A 21431-nucleotide genomic window follows, 5' to 3' on the forward strand; every position below is an offset into this window, starting at 1 on the left:
CAGTCGGAAAAGGGTGGAGTGCCCCCTCCGGGTCGGGGAGGAGATCTTGCCCCAAGTGGAGGAGTTCAAGTATCTTGGGGTCTTGTTCACGAGTGGGGGCAGGAGGGAGCGAGAGATCGACAGGCGGATCGGTGCAGCGTCTGCTGTGATGCGGACGTTGTATCGGTCTGTCGTGGTGAAGAAGGAGCTGAGCCAAAGGGCGAAGCTCTCAATTTACCGGTCGATCTACGTTCCAACCCTCATCTATGGTCACGAGCTATGGGTCGTGACCGAAAGAACGAGATCCCGGTTACAAGCGGCCGAAATGAGTTTTCTCCGCAGGGTGTCCGGGCTCTCCCTTAGAGATAAGGTGAGAAGCTCGGTCATCCGGGAGGGGCTCAGAGTCGAGCCGCTTCTCCTCCACATCAAGAGGAGCCAGATGAGGTGGCTTGGGCATCTGATTCGGATGCCTCCTGAGCGCCTCCCTGGTGAGGTGTATGTCCCACCGGGAGGAGACCCCGAGGAAGACCCAGGACACGCTGGAGAGACTATGTCACCCAGCTGGCCTGGGAACGTCTCGGGATCCCCCGGGGAGAGCTGGAAGAAGTAGCTAGGGAGAGGGAAGTCTGGGCTTCCCTGCTAAAGCTGTTGCCCCTGCGACCCGGTCCCGGATAAGCGGTAGATGATGGATGGATGGATGGATTTTTAAAATATGTATGTTCCTGGAATATAACTTCACTAAATTACTTCAACACAAATCAGGTCTTCTTAGACTAGAAAAAAACCCATACTGGTCAATATGATTGTAGTCAATGACTAATTTGTTGTTGACAACTGTATCGTGTCACCTTAAAAAAAAAAAGTATAGGTTCCTTTCAGGACACCTCTTAATATTCAGCATGGTATTAAGTTCTTACTGCTCTCCTGAGCACACGGTTCTTTACCAGAGCCAAGTGCATCATTTACAAGTTTCCCTCTCCAAAGGCGCACCCTTGGTAAAAGATAAGCTTCATATCACGGATGCTGCTACTGACAGGGCTTGAACAACACAAGGATTAAGCATGCACACCTCCGACCCTTGCTCTCCATGTGCAGGGACTCTGTGAGACACGCTCATGCCCATCTGCTGCTTATGGACACACCCAAAAAAAAATGAAGGGGATGGTATATGAGTACATCCCCAGAAATCCATCTTTGTTCAAAGAATCTCCCAGAGTAAAGAACAAAATAAGCAGATTCCATGACAGATTCCATGACACTGCCATTGTTTAACCCTGTGCAACTAAAACCGCTACTGAACTTGTATGAGAGAATAGATTACTGCAAAACAGGGCTGACACATGTTCACATTCTGTGCAGATATGAAAGGACAGCCAGACCATGTTGTCTGTGTGTAAATGTACCAAATATAGTATGTTGACTTTATGTCTGAATATGACAATAAATATGCTTGTTGATACAAAGGAGAGATTTGTTTTTATAACATGCATGTTATAAAGATGTGCATACACGTGTATGTCAATGGACAAATATGTGGAGCAAATTTGGCATCTAATTTCAGAGATGGAACACGAGCACTCAGGCATAAATACTACCACATCTTGTAGCGTGTTAACTCTGCCACAGAGGTGGGTTAGACCTGGGGTTGGTAATTTTTCAGGTGAGCGCAGGCCAGTAAATCTGAGAGAGGGAGGTATGCACCACTGTAGAAGTCATTAGAAGTCGATTTCAATTATTGCTTCTAGATAGCTCGAGAGCTGAACAGACACTTTATGTAGATTTGCTTGGTCCATAACAAAGTTACAGTAGAAAAGGCATTACAAAATATAGACAATGTCGAGTGGTCACTTGATAGCATGCTGAGCAGCAAGAGCAGCCTCCCCCCGGGGAAGCCATCTTGCCCGGTCCATTGAAAGTGGTGACACAGTTCAAGGAATAATTGCCTTATAGTTAAATACGGTGGCCCGGTGGTCCAGTGGTTAGCGAGTCTCTGTGTGTCCTCCGATTGGGAGGCAACCGGTTCAGGGTGTCCCCCCGCCTACTGCCCGACGACAGCTGGAATAGGCTCCAGCACCCCCTGCGACCCTTGTGAGGATAAGCGGATTGAAAAATGGATGGATGGATAGCCCCCTAGAGTTAGGACGGCCCAGTACGGGGACGTCCGTCATCTGTCAAAACAAATCGCTGATGCACGTCGTCATGTATGAACATGTTATACATCTTTTAAAAGCTGAGTTTCTGGAGATTTGAATGGTACCCTACATGTTACAATTGTCAAATTTGAACCGAAGCTTGGGGAGACTTAAGCTTTGATCCTGTAGTGTTTTCAAGTCCTAATCAACATTCTAAATCCATTTTCAAGGCAGATATTGTGAAAAGAAAATTAGACGGACATAAGATTCGCCTTTTTCTTCTGTTTTCAAACATCCATAGTTCAGTGACAGGAGCACTTTCACAAATTCTTACTGTACGGGAGAAATATTCATAATGTGACATTTTGAATATTTCAAAAAGTGACCAAACTATGCTGATACTCCAAATGGTTCGAGAATAGCTAAAAATTGACTTTGGGTGCACCTTTCCACAGGAGTTTTCGGCAAAGTTGCCCTCGGTTTAAGGGCTGTAAAATAAACAAAAGAAGACAAAATAAATTCAATATTGCTAAATGCCTGAGCTTTTTGGTCTTCTGAATGTTTAACTCTATCACATCTGACAGCTTATATTTTACTATAAGCTAATAATACCTTGAACTACAGTATGTTGCCACTATTGGTGGAGTGGGCGACACGGCTTCTTTTCATGAGGGGAATGCGGCTCTTGCTGCTTGGATGAACTACCCAGTGACCACTCAGGCTTGTCAACATTTTGAAGTTGATTTAATGCCTCTTCTACTGTATAACGTTTATTTTTCCTTCATAGACCAGGTGACTCTTCTCAAAAATCAATGCTGCCAATGAAAAGTGGTTGCTATGGAAAATAAGAGACGCCGTCCCAGCGGCGCAGGATTTATGACTCATACATATTTGTAGATCTTTTCATCCAATAAAATTGCAGCATTTGAATTATATATAAAAAGTCAAAAAAATCACTCTGGGTCCCCATTGGTCAAGCAGAAAAACAGATCAATCTTTTGATCAGTCACATTTGTAAGTAGCAATGATACAAACACCGTAGGTAGGATCATAACTTTAAAAATGGTTATACATTATAGGGCATATTTATTTTTCCAAATTGATCCATTTCTTCATAGTTCACTGTGCTATTTTATTTTATTCTACATTTGTTGTGCAGTAGAAAAACAGTCTTTGAAATCAATGAAGGTTAATAAAATGTTGAATTACTCAATAATTATCTTTGTTGTCAGTAGCAGTGCTTTAAAACTGGCAATTTAAAAGTGATGACAAAAATGATGGCCGGTCCGCAAACAACATGGACTTGTCTCAACCGGTCCGTGACACAAAAAAGGTGGGAGACCACTATACAAAGGGATGGTTTTAATGTCCACTCAACCACATTTGGTTTAGATTGTTTGTCCTGGCTGTCTTTGTGCTCAAAGGAGAAGAAAGCAAAAATCTGACACAGCTTCTCCAAACCTAAAAAAAATAGCTTGACTCTCGTAGACTCCAAGTACAGATCCAAGACCACATGAGCAGGCAATAAGTGAGTGAGTGAGTACAGTAGCTTAGTACTCAGAGAAGAGGGCACCCCTCCCACCTAAAACACCCCCCGCCCCCCTTCCAGGCACTCTGGGACGCCTCACCCACGGCTGCTCCTTTGATGAAAATTAGCTGTCAGTCATCTGATGCACAAAATTCATCCATGACTCAATGACCTTTAGAGAGGAAGCAGTGAGAGCACCTTCCGCCCACCTTGGCGACACATCAACAGACTAAGAGATAAAACAATAACAGCTTTGTTAAATGAGACAGCAAAGAGGTGACAGAGAGGGCTGCAGGAGATGTGCAAATGGCTATAGTCATTTGAACTATAGCAGTGGTATGTTCCCATCACAAAAGCAATAGAACATCAGATGGATGGAAAGAGCTGAAAGCAGACAAGTGGGCCACGGCTTTACACCACGAGAGCTCTGCTATCTCTTGTATCGAGCTGTCTTGTTACCAACTTTTTGCAAGCTTTAAACGGCATGAGTGGGCCTTAAATATTCATTTGGAAGACTCACAGGATAAAAGGCATTAAAGCTCGCCGGTGATGTCAAGTGAAGTGGGGCTGCTTCTTCCACAGCAACAGCCGTCTGTTCTTTTCGTAGAGTGGCTGTGCTGGCACCTTTTTTTTTTTATGACCGCAAGTCAATGAGATTTGAAAGAGACACCGGCTGCGAATGTATCGCCATAATACTTCAAATCTTGCACAACCATAGAAAGCCACGCAGGGCCTGATGTAGCATGGAGAGTAAATTGGATCGGCTATTAAGAAATCAAATCATTATCTGCAGGACTGACACCTAAAATGCAGGGAGTCGCTGCACTTGCTGGCCCTTGTTTACATAATGAATTAGAGGAAGACTTCTTGTTACTGCTACAACAAAAAAAACTCACCACCGGGACAGCTGTCTTCATCGTCCACCCTTTAAATTTCTATCCCACTTAATCCTGTTCAAGGTCGCGGAAACCTGGAGCCTATCCCTACTGACTGAGGAGAAAGGCAGACGACACTCTGCACTGGTTGCTTTTCATTCACGGTGCACCTCGAGAGAGGGCTCTATTTTCCAGAGGTGGGCATTCCGTCAGTATGATGGAAGGTCCGTCAGTCTGTCACAGACGGGCGCCTGTTTTTCTAACGGATGACGATTGCTACGCTTTCTCTTACAATCAGTCACTCATACACAAACAGGTATCATGATATGTTGACTCAAAATGATCCTCCAGTATGGCTCCTTAGACAATGAAAAGTGCAAGCGGTTGTACTATGAGGAAGCCTTTGGAAAATCACTTCTTCCAGTAAGCTCTCGTTGGCGTGCCTGAGCGTGCGCTGGACCTACTGACCATGCTTCACCCAAGCTGTGGTCTGGGTAGGCAATCTAGCAGGGCGACGGCAGTTCAACGCCTGTGCTAATTTACAGCTGGGCGCATCGGCCAGGGGCCCTGACATCTGCTCCTTGGCATCTGCAGCGGGCATCTGCGCCGACCGGGTGCGAAAGTGACTTTGTTCCTACACTGCAATTAATTTGATAGTATTGCCATTCATTTTAATGGGAAAATCAGCTACTTTATAAAAGGTTCGACTGTGACTGTACATGGTTTTTGTTGGACATGTTCCATATTCAGATCCGTTGATTTAAAACTGAGCTAAAAATACATGAACACCTCTTTTATTTATTCGTGCACATTGTCAGCATTGTATGAAGTTTACAGTTGCCATCGCAAGGGGAAAGAACATGAGCTGGTATCTGAAGCGACTCTTGAACAACCCCACTTCATGTTTCCAAGACAAGTCTACCTACAACTAATTTAACACTGCTAACTTCAAAAACATTTCAGAGCAATAAAAATTATTCTACAGGGTTTTTGATAATAATTGAAGAAAACAAGAACCATGCGCCAGACTTAGCAGAATGTATTTTCTGTTGTTCCTTCTCAATATCCCACTCTTGAGCAAGTGTGTGTTATGGCACAGTATTGATAGGTAACGTTGGCGTATCAATATTGTGCTGTGACAAGTAATGATATGCAACATTGTACATTTGTCCCAAACGAATGACAAGAACAATGTGAAGTACGAGGAAACCAGATTTTTCGGCTAATTTAAACATGTTGCAAAATCCAGCTAAATTCTCACAAAATTTAGCTGGATTGGCCGTCTAGACATGAGAAGATTGCTGTCTGCTCCTTCCGGCACTTCATGAATCATTGAGTTCAAGAATACCTTGAAAGTGGACAGGTGCTTTCCAAATTTGCATTTTTGTTGAATTGACCAAGCTGTATTCTTTTGTATTTTTGTAGCTCCCCAACACGATTCAATCATCACCTCTTCCAACCTCATCCCTCCTCTTTGCGGGATTTCAATGAAAAGCCCTTTCCCTCGACTCCAACTTCCCCTTGGTTTCCACTTCAACCTCACCCAGTTCCCAATCAACTCTGGCCCACTTTCAGCCTACCCCACAGTGAAGCAATTTTTCTCATCTTAGACAGATAAAACACTTTTTAACCATTAGTTCTGTCTTTGTGCTTTCCGACCTTCTTCCTGCTGTGTTGAAATGATGCTGCATAGAGACCAACACAACAATGCAGCTGCTGTTAGTCTGGTAACGTGTCCAGATGGCTACACAGTCCGTGTCGACTCTTCTACACCTTAGAAAGTATGGACACCCAAAGTGACAAGCTGGTCACTACAATATGACAACCATGACTGATGATTTGGTTGAGAACGGTTGGGTTGAATTTTGATGATACCTCAAGGATTTGATAACATTTGATAAGGCACCAAAGGACATAATCTAACTGCTATTATTAAAAAAGCAATAACTTTCCAATTCTTCTATTACAGCTGACAATTATTTGACCCAAATTTAATGGACTGAGTTCATTATCACCACAGGTCAAGGCGACCAACGTCAGTGAACTTCTATTGACAGGTGTCAGAACCTATGACCTATGACAGACCAGGAGACAGTGCATTAAAGTGGCCAGTGGAAGTTCTGTCCTTGTCCTGCGCACAAAGTCAAAGAGCAGAGGACGGCCCATAGACTCACCTGTCAGAACTCACCCTGCAGCTCTCCGGGCAGAAAGCTCTTTGTCATTCCACCAGGGCAGGTGTCCTTCCGACTAGAGGACATAGGGCTGTATGCACAAACATCCTCTGGCGTGTGTGTGTGTGTGTGTGTGTGTGTGTGTGTGTGTGTGTGTGTGTGTGTGTGTGTGTGTGTGTGTGTGTGTGTGTGTGTGTGTGTGTGTGTGTGTGTGTGTGTGTGTGTGTGTGTGTAAAAATCAGTCGGCTGGTAAAAATCAGTCTTTTACATTTCTGTATTGAGGCCGCTGTTTTTAACCTGCACATTATTATTTTACATTTGAATCAGACTGTGGTTTTTGGATGACTTGTTCAAGTTCTAACTGCTATGATAAGCACAAATGTTCGAGGCGTGCGTCCTCTGATTAATGCTGCTGATTTTGAAGAGCATATCGCCTGAGGGTTTGGTAAAGTAGTCCTTGTAGAGAGGTGATCAAAAAAATCCATAATCTCTTTTCTTTGCCTTCAAGGTGACATCTGTTTTTAAGAGAACTCTTATCTGTGCTGATATAAAAGGACATTCTCAAGCCATTTCACCGGCTTTTGTTGCGCGCGTGCACAAGAGTGTAATGTGTGCACTTGTAAAGGCGCCCGCCGTTTCATTTAGTAAAGCATCCTAAATGATTATATAAAAAGTTTCATCTGAAAGCTCCACGCGGGGAAAAAAAAGAACATCAGTCGTTAAAAAGAAAAAAAACATGCACCTTTTATGCAGACACAAAGCCAAAATGTACTTATGAAAGCTCCATTCCTAACCGTGAGTTTCTAAACCATTCATTCACATCGTTGTTATACTAAGTTAGTGTAGTAAATCACTTTCATCCCCTAGGAGGTTATATACAATGAAATGCAAGCATTGCATTTTTAATTTTGCAATTTCAACTTGTTCGCAGGATGTACATTATTGCATTTGGTCTGAGTGCAGAAGTGGCACCCTCATCACTGCCTTAATCAGCCCTTGTCCCTGTGCCCAGCCCCAGCCGCTAGACACCTCACAACTGTACTGCTCTTTTGCACCCCCTCATCACCATGGGACAACTATCTTCCAGTATCAGCAGGGAGTGTGATGGATGACAGGTGGAGGGAGAAGGAGCAGGTTTCCTTGGAGCACGTCAGCCTTGCACGCACTTCCCATTAGTCTTCCATTTAGCCCCACACCAAGCCAGCCACTGTGATTACACACGCACGTGTGACCATCTGGTCAGTCATGAATCCTTGAGTTTCCTGCGGTAGGGGAAGCCCATGAGATTTGGGAATAAGGTCCCCATGGTTCATCTCCCTTGGTCTTTAGCCACTCGGACCATCATCCACTTTGCTCTGCTTCCCCTTGCCCAATGTCAGATAATGGCGCATTGCCACGTAAGGAGCCATTGTATTATACATGTCGGCCCACACTGGTAAAAAGGTAAATGGCAGTGAAACAAAAGAAACGTGCATTGAGCTGCAAGGGAAAATGGGAGCGATCATCTCTTATCGTGAAGATGCATCTATAAGGAAGGACTGGTCACAAGTGCATCCATCTAAATATCTACTGGCGCTGGAGTGGTGAAACTTGTCGGTTAAAGTGAAGCAGCACTGATTAAGTGGATAAAAAGTAGGCAGTAACAGTCAGACAGAAAAGATCTTAACAAATAATTGACTGTCATTGTTGATCAGTCCAATGTGCAGCACACTTAGAAGTACAGTATGTGTGCAAAATGAGACACGCCATGGAGTCAAATCACTGGTTGCTCAGTAAATTTGAGGCTGTTTACTACCTCTAGCAGACAAAAATGCATTGCAGTCTGATCTGATAGAATAGTCAAGCTACTGCATGATTCAATTATTATGACAGCATTTTCCTTGCGTCGGTTGTTGAAACAAGGTTTTAAAATGCAAGCCAAATATTACATTATTCCTTCCCAGATTTCCAGCATAAAATCTAAACTGCAAGTAGTTTCACATTCGAGCTCCCTATTTTATGAGAACAGGGTCGCATCGGGTTAATAACAGCTTCTTCCACAGATTATTATAGGAAGAGGAGGATGAAATGTAAAGAAAGGGGGCAGCAATTTCATCATGTAGAACTATGCTTCAATTTCCATTTCAGGAGACAATCATTTATCAAAATGGCAAACTTGACAAAATTCATGAGGCAGTGTTTTTCTTGCATGGACAAATATCGTAGACACATTTTAAGTACGTCGGTTTGCTGTTGTTTAATAGCAGCTCGCAGCACTTAATATGCATAATAGGACAGCATTGACAGTGAAAAGAAGTGTGTATTTTTGTGCATTTGAATATTTTGACATACTTCATGAATAAATTGCCATTTTAGAAAAGGGATTGCAAAAGTTATACAGTATACTCTCAATTTGAACATGACTAATGCCTTTGTTTAATTTTTGCAGGCCCAAATAGTCTTGGCAAAGAACGGTGTATGGATTTGAATGGTTTCTGTGACAATATATATTTGCATTCACTGCCTTTGTACTTCTCTGCCTTTTCCTCTGGCAATTACATTTGGTGCAGCCATTTATGCTCTTCTTAACATGACCGGTAATCACATTTCCATGCAGCGCCATCGGTGAGACCCAATTTCAAGCTATACATGAGAATACAAGCTACCGGCTGCACTCAAAAAAAACTACGCGATTATCAAATGTTCAAATGTGACGAGTCCAAATTGCAGTTGATAAAGTTGCCGACCTTACTGCTTGTTCATAATGTCACTGTCAGCATGTTTGTATGCAATATCATGCTGGGCCGACGAAGAAGCCGGCTTATCTCCTCTGTTCACAGATAAACGTCGGTGAGTGAGTGCAGTCAAGGAAATTCAGACACTTGCTGCTAAGTCATGTCCTCAGTTACAATGTAATCGAATCCCAAAGAACTTAACCTCAGGCCATGTTCAGCATTCATCTCCAGACAGGAAATTAAAGTAGTTCCAAATGCAATGTACCCAGTGTAGACAATGCTTTCTCATTACGTTGATGAACAGACGGACAATAAAAAATACAAATTACAAGTAGCTGTTCATCAACAATGCAACGCTTAGTCTTTAGCTTTGCTTCGTGGTTAATTATACTATAAAAAGGGGACTAAATCAAAGACAAAGTGAATATCCCATCAGACAGAAGGCATCAAAAATTCCAATTAGTGTTATATTTCATTTATGATGGGATGTTTACATGGCAAAAGGTGTGTCCCTGCGCTATACATGACACGCTGCTCTGAGAACCCAATATTTTGCACTTATTGGTATATAAAGTATTCCGAGTTATTAGAGGGTAAATGTTAGGGCTGAAATTTAAAGTTTTCCCCAAAAGTTTGACCAAAAAAAACATTAGAACTGTCATACTACATGCCATCAGCACATCTTCAGTCAGTGAACATCGAGAACTTTCTTTCCGCCGGCATCAGTGCTGTGTGTTATGCATTTCCCTTTGGGTTTTTGCAATTTTTGTTCAGGAAAAAAAAAATGAAAAAGATGAGATCAGAGAACTGGTATAACATAATGAGAAGAGAATAACATGCCAGGAGTCACCAAAAGGAACCAGACAAATATTCTGAGCAGCGCCGATTTTAATAGTATAGAGCAGGGGCGTCTTCCCTCGAGGGACGTTCTGACAGTGAAACCACAAAATTATTACTTGTACATTGACATGGATTCAAGTTCGGCTGTTTTTGTTTCGGAGGCATTTAAAGTTCAACCAGCATCCTTGGCTTTTAAAAATAAGGATTATGTGAGTTATAAAGCAACTGTCTCATATCCGCAAATTTGATTCAAAATGGAGGCATGGCATAACAGATGGAAATGGGGGGGGGGGGGGGGGGTCAACTTCAAAATAAGAAGGGTAACAAGAAGGGAGGCGGCCCGGTAGTCCAGTGGTTAGCACGTCGGCTTCACAGTGCAGAGGTACCGGGTTCGATTCCAGCTCCGGCCTCCCTGTGTGGAGTTTGCATGTTCTCCCCGGGCCTGCGTGGGTTTTCTCCGGGTGCTCCGGTTTCCTCCCACATTCCAAAAACATGCATGGCAGGTTGATTGGATGCTCTAAATTGTCCCTAGGTGTGAGTGTGGGCGTGGATGGTTGTTCGTCTCTGTGTGCCCTGCGATTGGCTGGCTACTGATTCAGGGTGTCCCCCGCCTACTGCCCGAAGACGGCTGGGATAGGCTCCAGCACCCCCCGCGACCCTAGTGAGGATCAAGCGGTTCGGAAAATGGATGGACAAGAAGGGATAGAATTGGATTTCATCATTTCATATCTGGTATTTATCAGTATATGCACACAAACACAAACATAAAGAAGATTAGCATACAATGATATTACACTTAATTTGGTAACGCAACATACAGTATGCGTTTGCTGAATATCAGAATGCATGATATGCAAACACAGGTGAGACAATGAAAAAAAATATCGTGCAGTAGATTGATGCTTCCCACATTTTCACATTGTTCTTTGATCATCGATCCCAGAATGAGGCTCAGTCTTACGTCAATGGTAGGTGAACGTGTATAAATACGCTGCACAAATACACTGCCTTTTTTTAAAAAGAAAACGGACATCAAAAATAGCAGTTGATGGCATGTTTTTCCCTTGGAAGAAAATGCAGCAAAATTTCAGCATTTTTCTAACATGCACAAAATACGGTCAATTAAGCACAGGGTCACAGATGACACGGACCCCGAGGGCTCTGTTCGACACACATTGGATTTACACACTGAGAACCCATGTCAGGAAAGCTTCCACCTCCACTTTGGTACATGCAAATATAAACACTGAAAGTTCAACCACGACCATTACAATTTGGATATCCGAACTAGCAGCAACAATTTCCACCAAGCATGGACCACATTATCACCGCCCAGGTCCCACAGGACTCCATTTATTTCAGACAGAAGGACGGAGACTGTACAACAAAACCATTTAAACTAAGCGCTTCCATCGTTCAATATCTTCGCCATTGTAATATCCAATTATGGATAATGGGGAAGATATTCAGGACCAACTTAACATTCTGAAGGAAAGGGGCATACAGTACTTACAAAGTAGTTTGCACACATTCAGTTTATGATTCTGATTCAGCGAATGAATCTGATACCAAAAGCATAAACTAGGGGGGTTAATTGTTGAACATCAACAGGTTCAGAAGCAACAAGGTTCATGGATCCAATCTGAATCATCTCTCGCCTTGGATGTATGTGTTGAGTTTAGACGTCTAGGTATTTCGGTACTCGCAAAATCAAATGATAGGTGTAATTCAACCGGTAACTGTGGGAACCTGGATCCAGTCTTTGGGGGTTTCTCTGCTGGATGTTAAACGGGATCCGCAACAAATTTAGCTGGACAGTGTATAAATTAGACAGTAAGGCATATTAAAAAAGACTGGGTCATAGAATGGATTCCTGAGGGGTACCACATCATCTTAAGTGAAGAAGACAATGACTCGGTCTGACCTTTTACAAAAATGGGCGCAAACTTGAAACCAGGCTCACGCATGGTATTATCTGGCAAATGCACAAAATTCCACGTAATTCAATACACTTGTTCAAGAAGGATTTCATGCAAATAGATTATTTTGTACACCCAATGTGATTCAACAAACCTGAGATGTGCTGCACTTGTGCACCATTGTACACGTTTTTAGCTCACAGACCTCTCATCTTTTACTTGAAATGTGTTAAATTCTTGTGACAACAAGGTGAAGCAGGACCTTTTTTTTCCTCTCATCATGCCACGAGAGACTACAAGGGGAAATATAATACAATTTCCTTCTTGCTTTTAATTTGCATATGAATTACCTAACACTAAGAGATTATAATTAATTATCAATACCATTCTATATCGAGACTGCTCACATAGTTACACTAGAAAAAAAAACTCAAATTATGATAATGGATTTTAAATCACTTGCAGTATTTAATGGCCATAATGTACAAAATGGTCTTTCAGGGTATTTTCTTCCTTTCAGTTACTTGCATCTGTACAGAATCTGCTCATTGAAGACATTCTGCTCATATCGAGCATGTGTAGACATTATAACCTATAACCTACTAAGATTAGTCAACTAATGATAACTACGTCACCATTGCCAACAATTAATTTGATTGTTGAAGTTGTCAGTTGTTTTATTTATTTATTTATTCATTGAAGCAAAGATGCCCATGCTCATCTCCCACTGCTCCTGCTGGCCATCTGCCTGTCTGTGATGTATATGAGCAGTAGTAGTAAGCCAGGTCATCTGTGATGTAAACAGAAGCACTATGGCTAATGAGATGTCATGGCTAGCAGGTGTTAACAACAGAGTCTGCAAGTTAGGACGCATTTCACCCCAAATGCTTAATGCGATTGCAAACATGCCTTTCGTGGCAGCACGGTGGTGAAAGAAAAGCGAGGCACGTTGTGGGGGGTGTCATGTTCTGCTCAGTTTTGTTTTGTTATTTTGTTTGTTTCAACACCAGCTGGAGTGTGGGGTGTCACCCTTAAGCGGTGCACCTGTGTCTGATCAAGGCAATCAAGTAGCTGCTTATTTAAGGAATCTGATTTCTTGTCTCTTTTGTCGGATTATTGCTCATTTGGTGCTTATGCCCAAGTGCTATTTTCAAGAGCTCTCGTTGTTGTTCCTCGTCGCTCTCCTCATGATAGAATTTTTGGTTTGTGAGTATTTGTTAATTGATTGAATTTGTTCTTGGTTTCGTGTGATTGAACTCACCTAATTTCGTTTTGTATTTTTTATGGTGATCGTTCTTTCCTTGCAATTGGCAAGCGCTTTCTGTTCTCGTTTGGTTTTCCTGGCTTTTTGTCATCAGCGATTTTGGTTGACTACTTTGTCGGTCTCTTGCTCTTCTGTAAATAAACCTCTTTTGTTATCACCATTTATCTGAGTCTGCGTTTGTGGGATGCACACTCCATCCAGTCTGAGTTCAGACCTCTTGTCAGATGGTGCCCTATTCCATTCTTGACATAAGGGACAGTTATGTCTGGAAACGAATCCAGCACACACAGATTGCGGTGTGATTTAGATTTACATTGTAGCACAATGTCATGTTAGGGTTCCCTAATATATTCCAGCGTCAAATATGGATTACAGAGGTATTAGTCAGTGAACTCTCCTTTATTAACAATCAAAACACTGCTGCTGTATGGCTGTATGCCCAAAGACAAAGTCGGAAATAGAACTACAGTAATCCCTCGCTTATCGCGGGGGTTACATTCCAAAAAGAATCTGTGATAAGTGAAATCCGTGAAGTAGTCATCTTTATTTTTTCGATTATTACGTAAACAACGCAGTAGTGTATTGACCGAAACAAAATATTAAACCTTTTTTCAGGTATCTATATAGATAGATAGATATAGGAGGAAACTGGAGAAAACCCACTCAGGCCTGGGGAGAACATGCAAACTCCACACAGGATGGTCGGTAATTGAACCTGGTACCTCTGCACTGTGAGGTCGACGCGCTAACCACTGGTCCACCGGGCCGCCCTATAGGGCCTATAGGGCGTTCCAAAAATATGCATGCCAGGCTGTTTGAACAAATTGTCCCTAGGTGTGAGTGTGAGCGCAGATGGTTGCTCATCTCTGTGTGCCCTGCGATTGGCTAGCAACTGGTTCAGGGTGTCCCCGCCTACTGCCCGAAGACAGCTGGGATAGGCTCCAGCACGCCCCGCGACCCTAGTGAGGATAAAGCGGTTCAGAAAATGGATGGATGGATGGCTGTATATATATACATATATATATATATATATATATATATATATATACTGTACATTTTAATCCGCATACTCGAATATTCAATTCAATTTTACGTTCAACACAATACAAATGATTTTTGCAACAATGTACAATCACAAATAAAAACAAAAATGTGACATTCTGTGTTTGAGTTTAATGTGAGGCTCAAGGGCAAAGGATGATCAGCATTCTTGCATCAATAAATTAAAATGATTTTTAACATGCCGAAGATAAACCTGCCTAAAATAGGGCCATTAATCCCCTCCACTTCAACTCCTCACTGGACTTCAGCTTTAATGCCGTAATGAACATGCTTAAAGATAGCAAACATCTTATGTAATCTGTTTTTAAAATACATCCACAGCCTTGCGCTCCTAAATGATGTCACTTATCTCCTGTGGATGACTTGCATGACAGAGGACCAGACACGAAATAGAAATACATTGAGGAGTTTGCAATTAAAAGCAGCTCGTACTTAATATTCCAACAACCAGTCTGAAGAGAGAACACTCAAATGCAGTCTCAAAGTTTTGAATGACAAAGCCTATAAACTGAGCGTTGAGTCAATCAAATTAAATTCAGCTTGCCACCTCGGTAGAAAGCCAGCAAACTGGGCATTGAAAAAGCCAAAGACTGGCGAGACTTCGAAGAAGGCCTTCAAAGATGGTGATTTAATGGAGCTCACGTATATGCAGAAGGAAGTAAGAATCCAGCCAAAGGAGGCAAAGGAGCAGTACAAAATGAACTTGGAGCTGAAACTGGAGAACAACAGCATAAAGAGATATGAGATGAGAAGAACAACACCGGCCAGGACCATACAATTCATTCAGAAATACAATACTCCCATTATAATTCTTACACTTGTATTTGTATTGTGACAATACCATTTCCATGAAGGTATTCCATTTGTAGTTTAGTCCATTTCGCCCAGCCCTAAAATCAACAGTCTTTTTTTTAAAACCCAAACACTTTTGAGTTTCATTCATTTAAATCGGTTCAGCCATCGTTGTGCACTGCTATGATGTGAGACAGTTAAACACGTATCTCAAGGCACCACTATTTGTCTTCACTCAAATACGCCTTCTTGTCTTGGGACCCAAGAAAGGCTTATCAAACTAAAACTAGCAACAGCACTAAACACATTTTTAAAGAAGGAACGCTTGGACTTTACTCTCTTTACTGCTTTGTGAGCGTGAGTCTGCTAACTTCACAATTCTTGTGCTTCTTTTAAGACTCCTTGTAACAAATTATCATTCTTTCAGATAAAATGTCCCCAGCCCCAGAAAAAGCAATTGGAATAATACTTTCAGAGATGATGATACTGCCCACAATTTGTGTGACACTTAAGGCAAATAGTTCCAGAATACTACTAGAATTTAGGTTGAACTGTGTTCTACTCAGTCATGCTGTTACTCGAGTATACTAAAGGGAAACACTCAGGCCTTTGATTTTGTTCGAAATGTGTCAATCTTGTTATCGAATATCGAGCATTTTGATAGCAGCAGAAGGTCTGACTGATTGGCTACAGCGATCCAGGGTTGCCCAGCTAACAATGTCTGTCACAGAGCTGTGTAGTACACAGGCGATAATGATGTTGTGAATGCAGAGATCAAAGTCTCCACGCGCGTGCGATTAAGTTTCCTAATGAATGCATATACAAGGACATTCTTATCACCGAGGCCCACACCGGCCTGTGCGTATCTTTCACTTTCAGACGACCAACCTGTGCCCACTGTTACACGCTGCCAAATAAAAACATCACAGCAATTCCCTCGGTGGTCAGCCTGCTTGTTTGGCTCTTGAAATAAATAATTCACATCCTCTCAGAGTTACGGTATCCTATTTGAAAAATTACGTTTTACGTGGCATCATTTTTTTTCAGAAAAAGTTGGTAATTACCGTATTGGCTCGAATATAAGTCAGTGTTTTTTGCATTGAAATAAGACTGAAAAAGTGGAGGCCGTCTTATATTCGGGGTCTAGACATTATACCCATTAGCGACGATAGATGGCGCCAGATATCATTGAAGCAAATGCTGAACTTCACTCCCCAGGCCAAAGTGAACCCCTGTCATGAAGAATAAAAATAAAAATAGCAGTAGCACAAAGAAGAAAAATAGAAAATAACGGTGAGAAGAAAATAATAGAAGAGAAAACAGAAAATGGAGAAACGTAGTGACAATCTGGAGAAAAGTGGGTCGAAGATCGGCCAAGTTAACCGGCAGCTGAGAAGAAGTTATGATGTCATTTACATTTCAAAAACCAGAAGCCATTCATTTACAAATGTGATTGCACTTTAGATTTGAATGAGGCCAAATACCATGCTTTTTCTCTCAAATATATTGTTATAATCATTTGTTTCAGATGTACAGTACTGTAATTATTTTCTGTATAAATATTGTTTATCTTTATGCTGCAGCGTCTCCACTGAGTTTGTTAGACCGAAATGTTCTTAACCAGCATGATTAACATCAGCTTCAGTCGTTACACTAATGGACAGTATTTTAATTAATGACATCCTCAGGTCTATCACATGTTAATTATGCAGATAATTTTGACTCCTCTGTGCCCTGCAATTACCCCCCATGAAGGCGTCTCCGGAGCATAACCCCACAACCTTCTATTACTTTCTGTTGATAAGCGGCAACAGCACCACTAGTTATGCTGCAGTTACTGAGAAAACATTTTCAACTGAACTTGTGTGCTTGCACTGCAGGTACACCTGCACAATTTAATGAGCTCCAGTATAAGAACTCTGTCAAAAAATGGTGTCATAAAGATAATAAGCTCAGGTTTGATCAACACAATCAAAAAATATTTGATCAGAGCAGTTCAACTGAAAATCAGAGATGCAATGAAAAATGATTAGACTTGTAAAAAGATGTAGGCCAATGTGTGTTGCGTCACCATGTGAAGATTCTATAAATTTGATTTCCCAATATGTTTACATAAAAACTACATCAAACTCTTTCCTGTCTTCAGAATGTCCACACAGCCAATCAGACACTTTTATTGTGTTTTACTTAATTTTGTCAGACAGCTTCATTGTTCCCCCATATTCATTATTTGATGAAGGATAGAATAAAATTAACCTTTCTTAGCAGGCAGCATTTGAGCTGAATTAAGATCCGCTTATGTCGGGAAGGGGATAAAACTGCTGAGGAAAAAGAAAACCATTCAGCCTGTGTCTAATAATTTGTGATGCACTACACGCCTGAATAGAATACACACCTGTGTCAGACACTTGGAAAAAATATACACTTTAGACAAATCACAACACAAAAAAGGTTATTCCTTACCTGAGAGTGAACATCTCTACATCAGAATAGGCTGACACGGTGACATAGGCTGAGACAGTTTCTCTCTGACTGACGGGTGTGGCGGGCACCAAAACCATAAAGTTATGATCCAGTCTGTGTTCAGCCAATTGGAGTGGAATAGAATTCTGGTAGAGCCTCACACCGCCGATCCTTCTTAAAGGTGTGGAAGTATAAGAGCCAAAGTGCCCTTCCTGGCTTGAGCGGAGGAAATTTTCCTTCTTGACCTCCTCTGAATGGCACTCTCCTCTCTCTGTGGATTGCAGGATGTAGTAGAGCTCCACTGGGGTTCCCTCAGTTGCTTCCAATTTCTTTTGCCGTCCTGGCACGACACTTGGGGGGCTGAACCAGCTGGCCAATGGTTCCAGTTCAGCCACGCAAAGCCCCAGCTCCCCCTTTAGCTGGCAGGTGCCGTGTACCTCTTGGGTCTCATGAAACGCAAACATGTGGACACAGGGAAGCTTGTTAATGGCACTGTAGTCATCCCAGTCCCTGCCTGCAATGTAAAATAGAACCTGAACTTTGGGCTTGGCCAGGTGGATCTTGGTATTCATGATAAAAGTCTGAACCTTCCAATTAACTGTAAAAAGTGAAGAGGCGGGAAAGGAGCCTGGATTCTGCAGAAGTTCTATGGGGACCGGTTGCTCCACAGAAAGCGGCCCATAGCTGGAGTTGACTGAGGGCAAACTCCTGGCCTGGTAGATGAAGAAAGACTCGGTGCGTGACATCAGGCTAGAGTTCCTCATGAAGTCTTGGTTGTTTTCCTTTAGAAAGAATGCCAAGTCAGTGTTGAGCACCTGGTAGGTGACCGGTAGATATGTGGGGATCGAAGTATATCTCTGCAATCCCTCTACGACTCGGCTGTCAGCAACTGCGGGAGAGAGGGGAGTAGTTGAGTCACATTTTTAGGCTGACATGAGTCTCCAGGTAAAACTTTAATACCGTACGCTTAAAAAAAAAACAACAACAACAAAATACTTCCAATGAGCTTAAAGTTGAATTCAAGTAAAGTATAAGATTGTGCCAGAAGCTCCTGGTTGAAAAACTGCAGAATGTACATCAGAAAAGGTAGAATTGACTTTTTTCAAAAAAAAAAGAAACTCCAATTTGCTCGGTGATTACACGTTTACACCACAGCCTCATTATCTACCACATTATTTATTTCCACTGATCACCCGCTGTAATTGTATGTTGTGACAAAATGCAGCTGTTGACCCTGAACCCAAATGTAGTGATGTTCCAACTTCAAGCATCACCTCATTGCTTCAGATCCAGGCTGCCTTTGAAGGGAAAATGATCTTGGAGCAACAGAGTAACAAACAAGCAGCAGGTTAGAGTTGTTTGTTGACAAGAAGAATTGTTGTAGGCGTTGAGTTACATGGCTAACAAATGTGCAGCGAGCGTAAACGCAGACATGAACAAAGGCTTGTCTCAGTGTCCCAGGGTAACATCACTACGCTTATGTCTGAGCTTTCAAGTCAAAGAAAAGGGAAAGGCTCCTGGTATCAAGCCATCACTATTTTGCTGTATTTTACTGTCCTCGGAGCATATGTAAACACCTACTGTAAGTACAAAAACAAACGAATGGAATTCAGTATATAGACATGATTTGCCTACCCAGGGTCTATTGTGTAACATAAATTTCATGAACATTGAGCAGCAACCACAAATGGTGGTGAGTCTAATTTTTAGATTAAAAAGTGATAAAAAAATCATTATCAAAACAGTAATGAAATTCTATGAGGGAGGGGGGGCATTTTTAAGCTCTGCAGGGCAGCTGTGATAATGCTCTGATAATAATGACACCAGCAAGAAGAAAAATCATCCAGACAAGATGAATCACCCTCCAACCTACTTCAAATTACAGCACAGTGGTAAATAGGGGCGCTTTTCATGAAATGTGTGTGGAGCTTATTCAAGGATGTAATACTGTGGTCAAACTGCTGAGCCTACCTATTTTGAAGTCCAATGTATTCTGTATATGCATTATAAGCAAAAGCAACAAGCTGTGTCTTGTGTGAAAGCACAATTCATTCAATTTTGTCCAGAGGAGATGAGGAAATAAAATTCCAAAAATCTATATTAATTCAATTTAAATTTGAAGCTGTACTGTATTTGATACATTTAAATTAATTTTTTAAAAAACAATACACTAAATCTACTCAAAATTATTTGTAATGCATGCTTCATTTGTACAAATATGCTCTGTAAAGTGTTTTGTTACAGCTGCAGCCGCTGTATAAAAAAATTAATAAATAATGAAATGGAGAGTTGTAGGTGCAAATCCTTTTTTGACATGCAGCCATTTCAGTGAATAGCATAGCATATAGCACACGTCACAGAGCAATAGGAAGCCATTTTACCTCACATATAAGCAAACCTCGTCCAGGAAAAGACCTGAAAAATGTCAGTGAGACAACTGAAGCGACGAGAAAAGAATATTCCTTGAAAATATCGAAACCCAAATATAGTAAACAAAGTCAGAAAGATGAATACTGGTAGATTAAGAAAAAACAAAGATAAATAGATTAGTTTGGCATTATATTGGTTTGGAGTGTGAATTGCCCAGCCTGTATAAAAACCTGTAAGCCTGGAGTCACAATTGTCAACAGTGGGCATTTTCATTAACAAACAAGGCAAATTTTAAAACAGACCACTTTGCAAACAGGACATCGATTTGCATTATTGTCTGGCAACATGGCATCACTGTTCAATCATTTATCCAACAGGTATTAAAGAGGATGAACATTAAACATTTGAATATTAAAAATCTAATTTAAGAGACTGACAATATGATGACTGTTGATTTGTTCCGTATCAAATATTTTGAATGCACCAAATGAAAGGTGCAATATTAATGGCATTAGTTGGGGAAACGGTTCTATTAATTATACATATCAGAAGACACCACATTTGATATTCATATTTCTGAAATAAATCATGTTTTGAATAATACTGACAGAGCAGAATAGAAATAAGAAGAGAAAAATGCCATATTCCGCAAACAAATCGTAATCCACAGCATGCATAATTAAATTAACCTATCCTATGGAATTTAATTGTAAAATAATAGCTCGCATAATGCTGAGCCAGAAAAAAAATCCAATTTTCGTATTTGCTGTTCTCATTCTCTTTATGTTAATATCATTGTACTTCGAAAAGATGATTTGCTGACCACGTTGAAAATGTTTGCTTCCCTAAATTTTGGGTGCAGCCTCATTCATCCTGAGGGACTCTATTCACTGTCTAAGAGGGGGAAAAAATTAGAACTAGTTGTATGAGATAATGCTGATGACAACCGAGTAGCCTAAGCCTCAGCTATTTTAAATGGAAAATTCAGTAAGCCTGCAAAGACAGTTACAAGTTGGTCAGAGAGAGAGGAGGCAGGTCTCAGATGAGCGGTAGCTACCAAGCATCATACAGGCAGAGACTTACTTAGGCCAGCTCTGGGGGACTGCGTGAGCTTATGTAGTCGATGAAATGGGACTGATGGAGCAAAAAGAAAAGTAAATGAACATCCAACTCTTTGAGGGACGCCAGGAAAAGAAGGGAGGGCCAAGTTCCTCCTTCGCATTTCTAAAATAATATAGGTGGACACAGTGGAATAGCTGTCTGGGTGACTGGATGGTCAGTTTCTGCTTCATCAAACATGTCAAGACTCACCAGAGGAAAGG

General features: G+C 41.5%; 1 protein-coding gene across 1 annotated transcript in view; it reads right to left on the reverse strand.

Annotated features, from left to right (window-relative positions):
- LOC147204949 (transmembrane protein 132C) overlaps window positions 1-21431 on the reverse strand; it is a 115607-nt gene that overhangs the window by 80927 nt on the left and 13249 nt on the right. The window contains exon 2 of the mRNA XM_086112314.1: window positions 17740-18628. Coding sequence (XP_085968440.1) covers window positions 17740-18628 — 889 coding nt within the window. The remainder of the gene's footprint in view (window positions 1-17739; window positions 18629-21431) is intronic.

Source organism: Hippocampus guttulatus, chromosome 5 (assembly GCF_054856545.1).
Source record: "Hippocampus guttulatus isolate MCC_2025c chromosome 5, RoL_Hgut_1.0, whole genome shotgun sequence".
NCBI lineage: Eukaryota > Metazoa > Chordata > Actinopteri > Syngnathiformes > Syngnathidae > Hippocampus > Hippocampus guttulatus.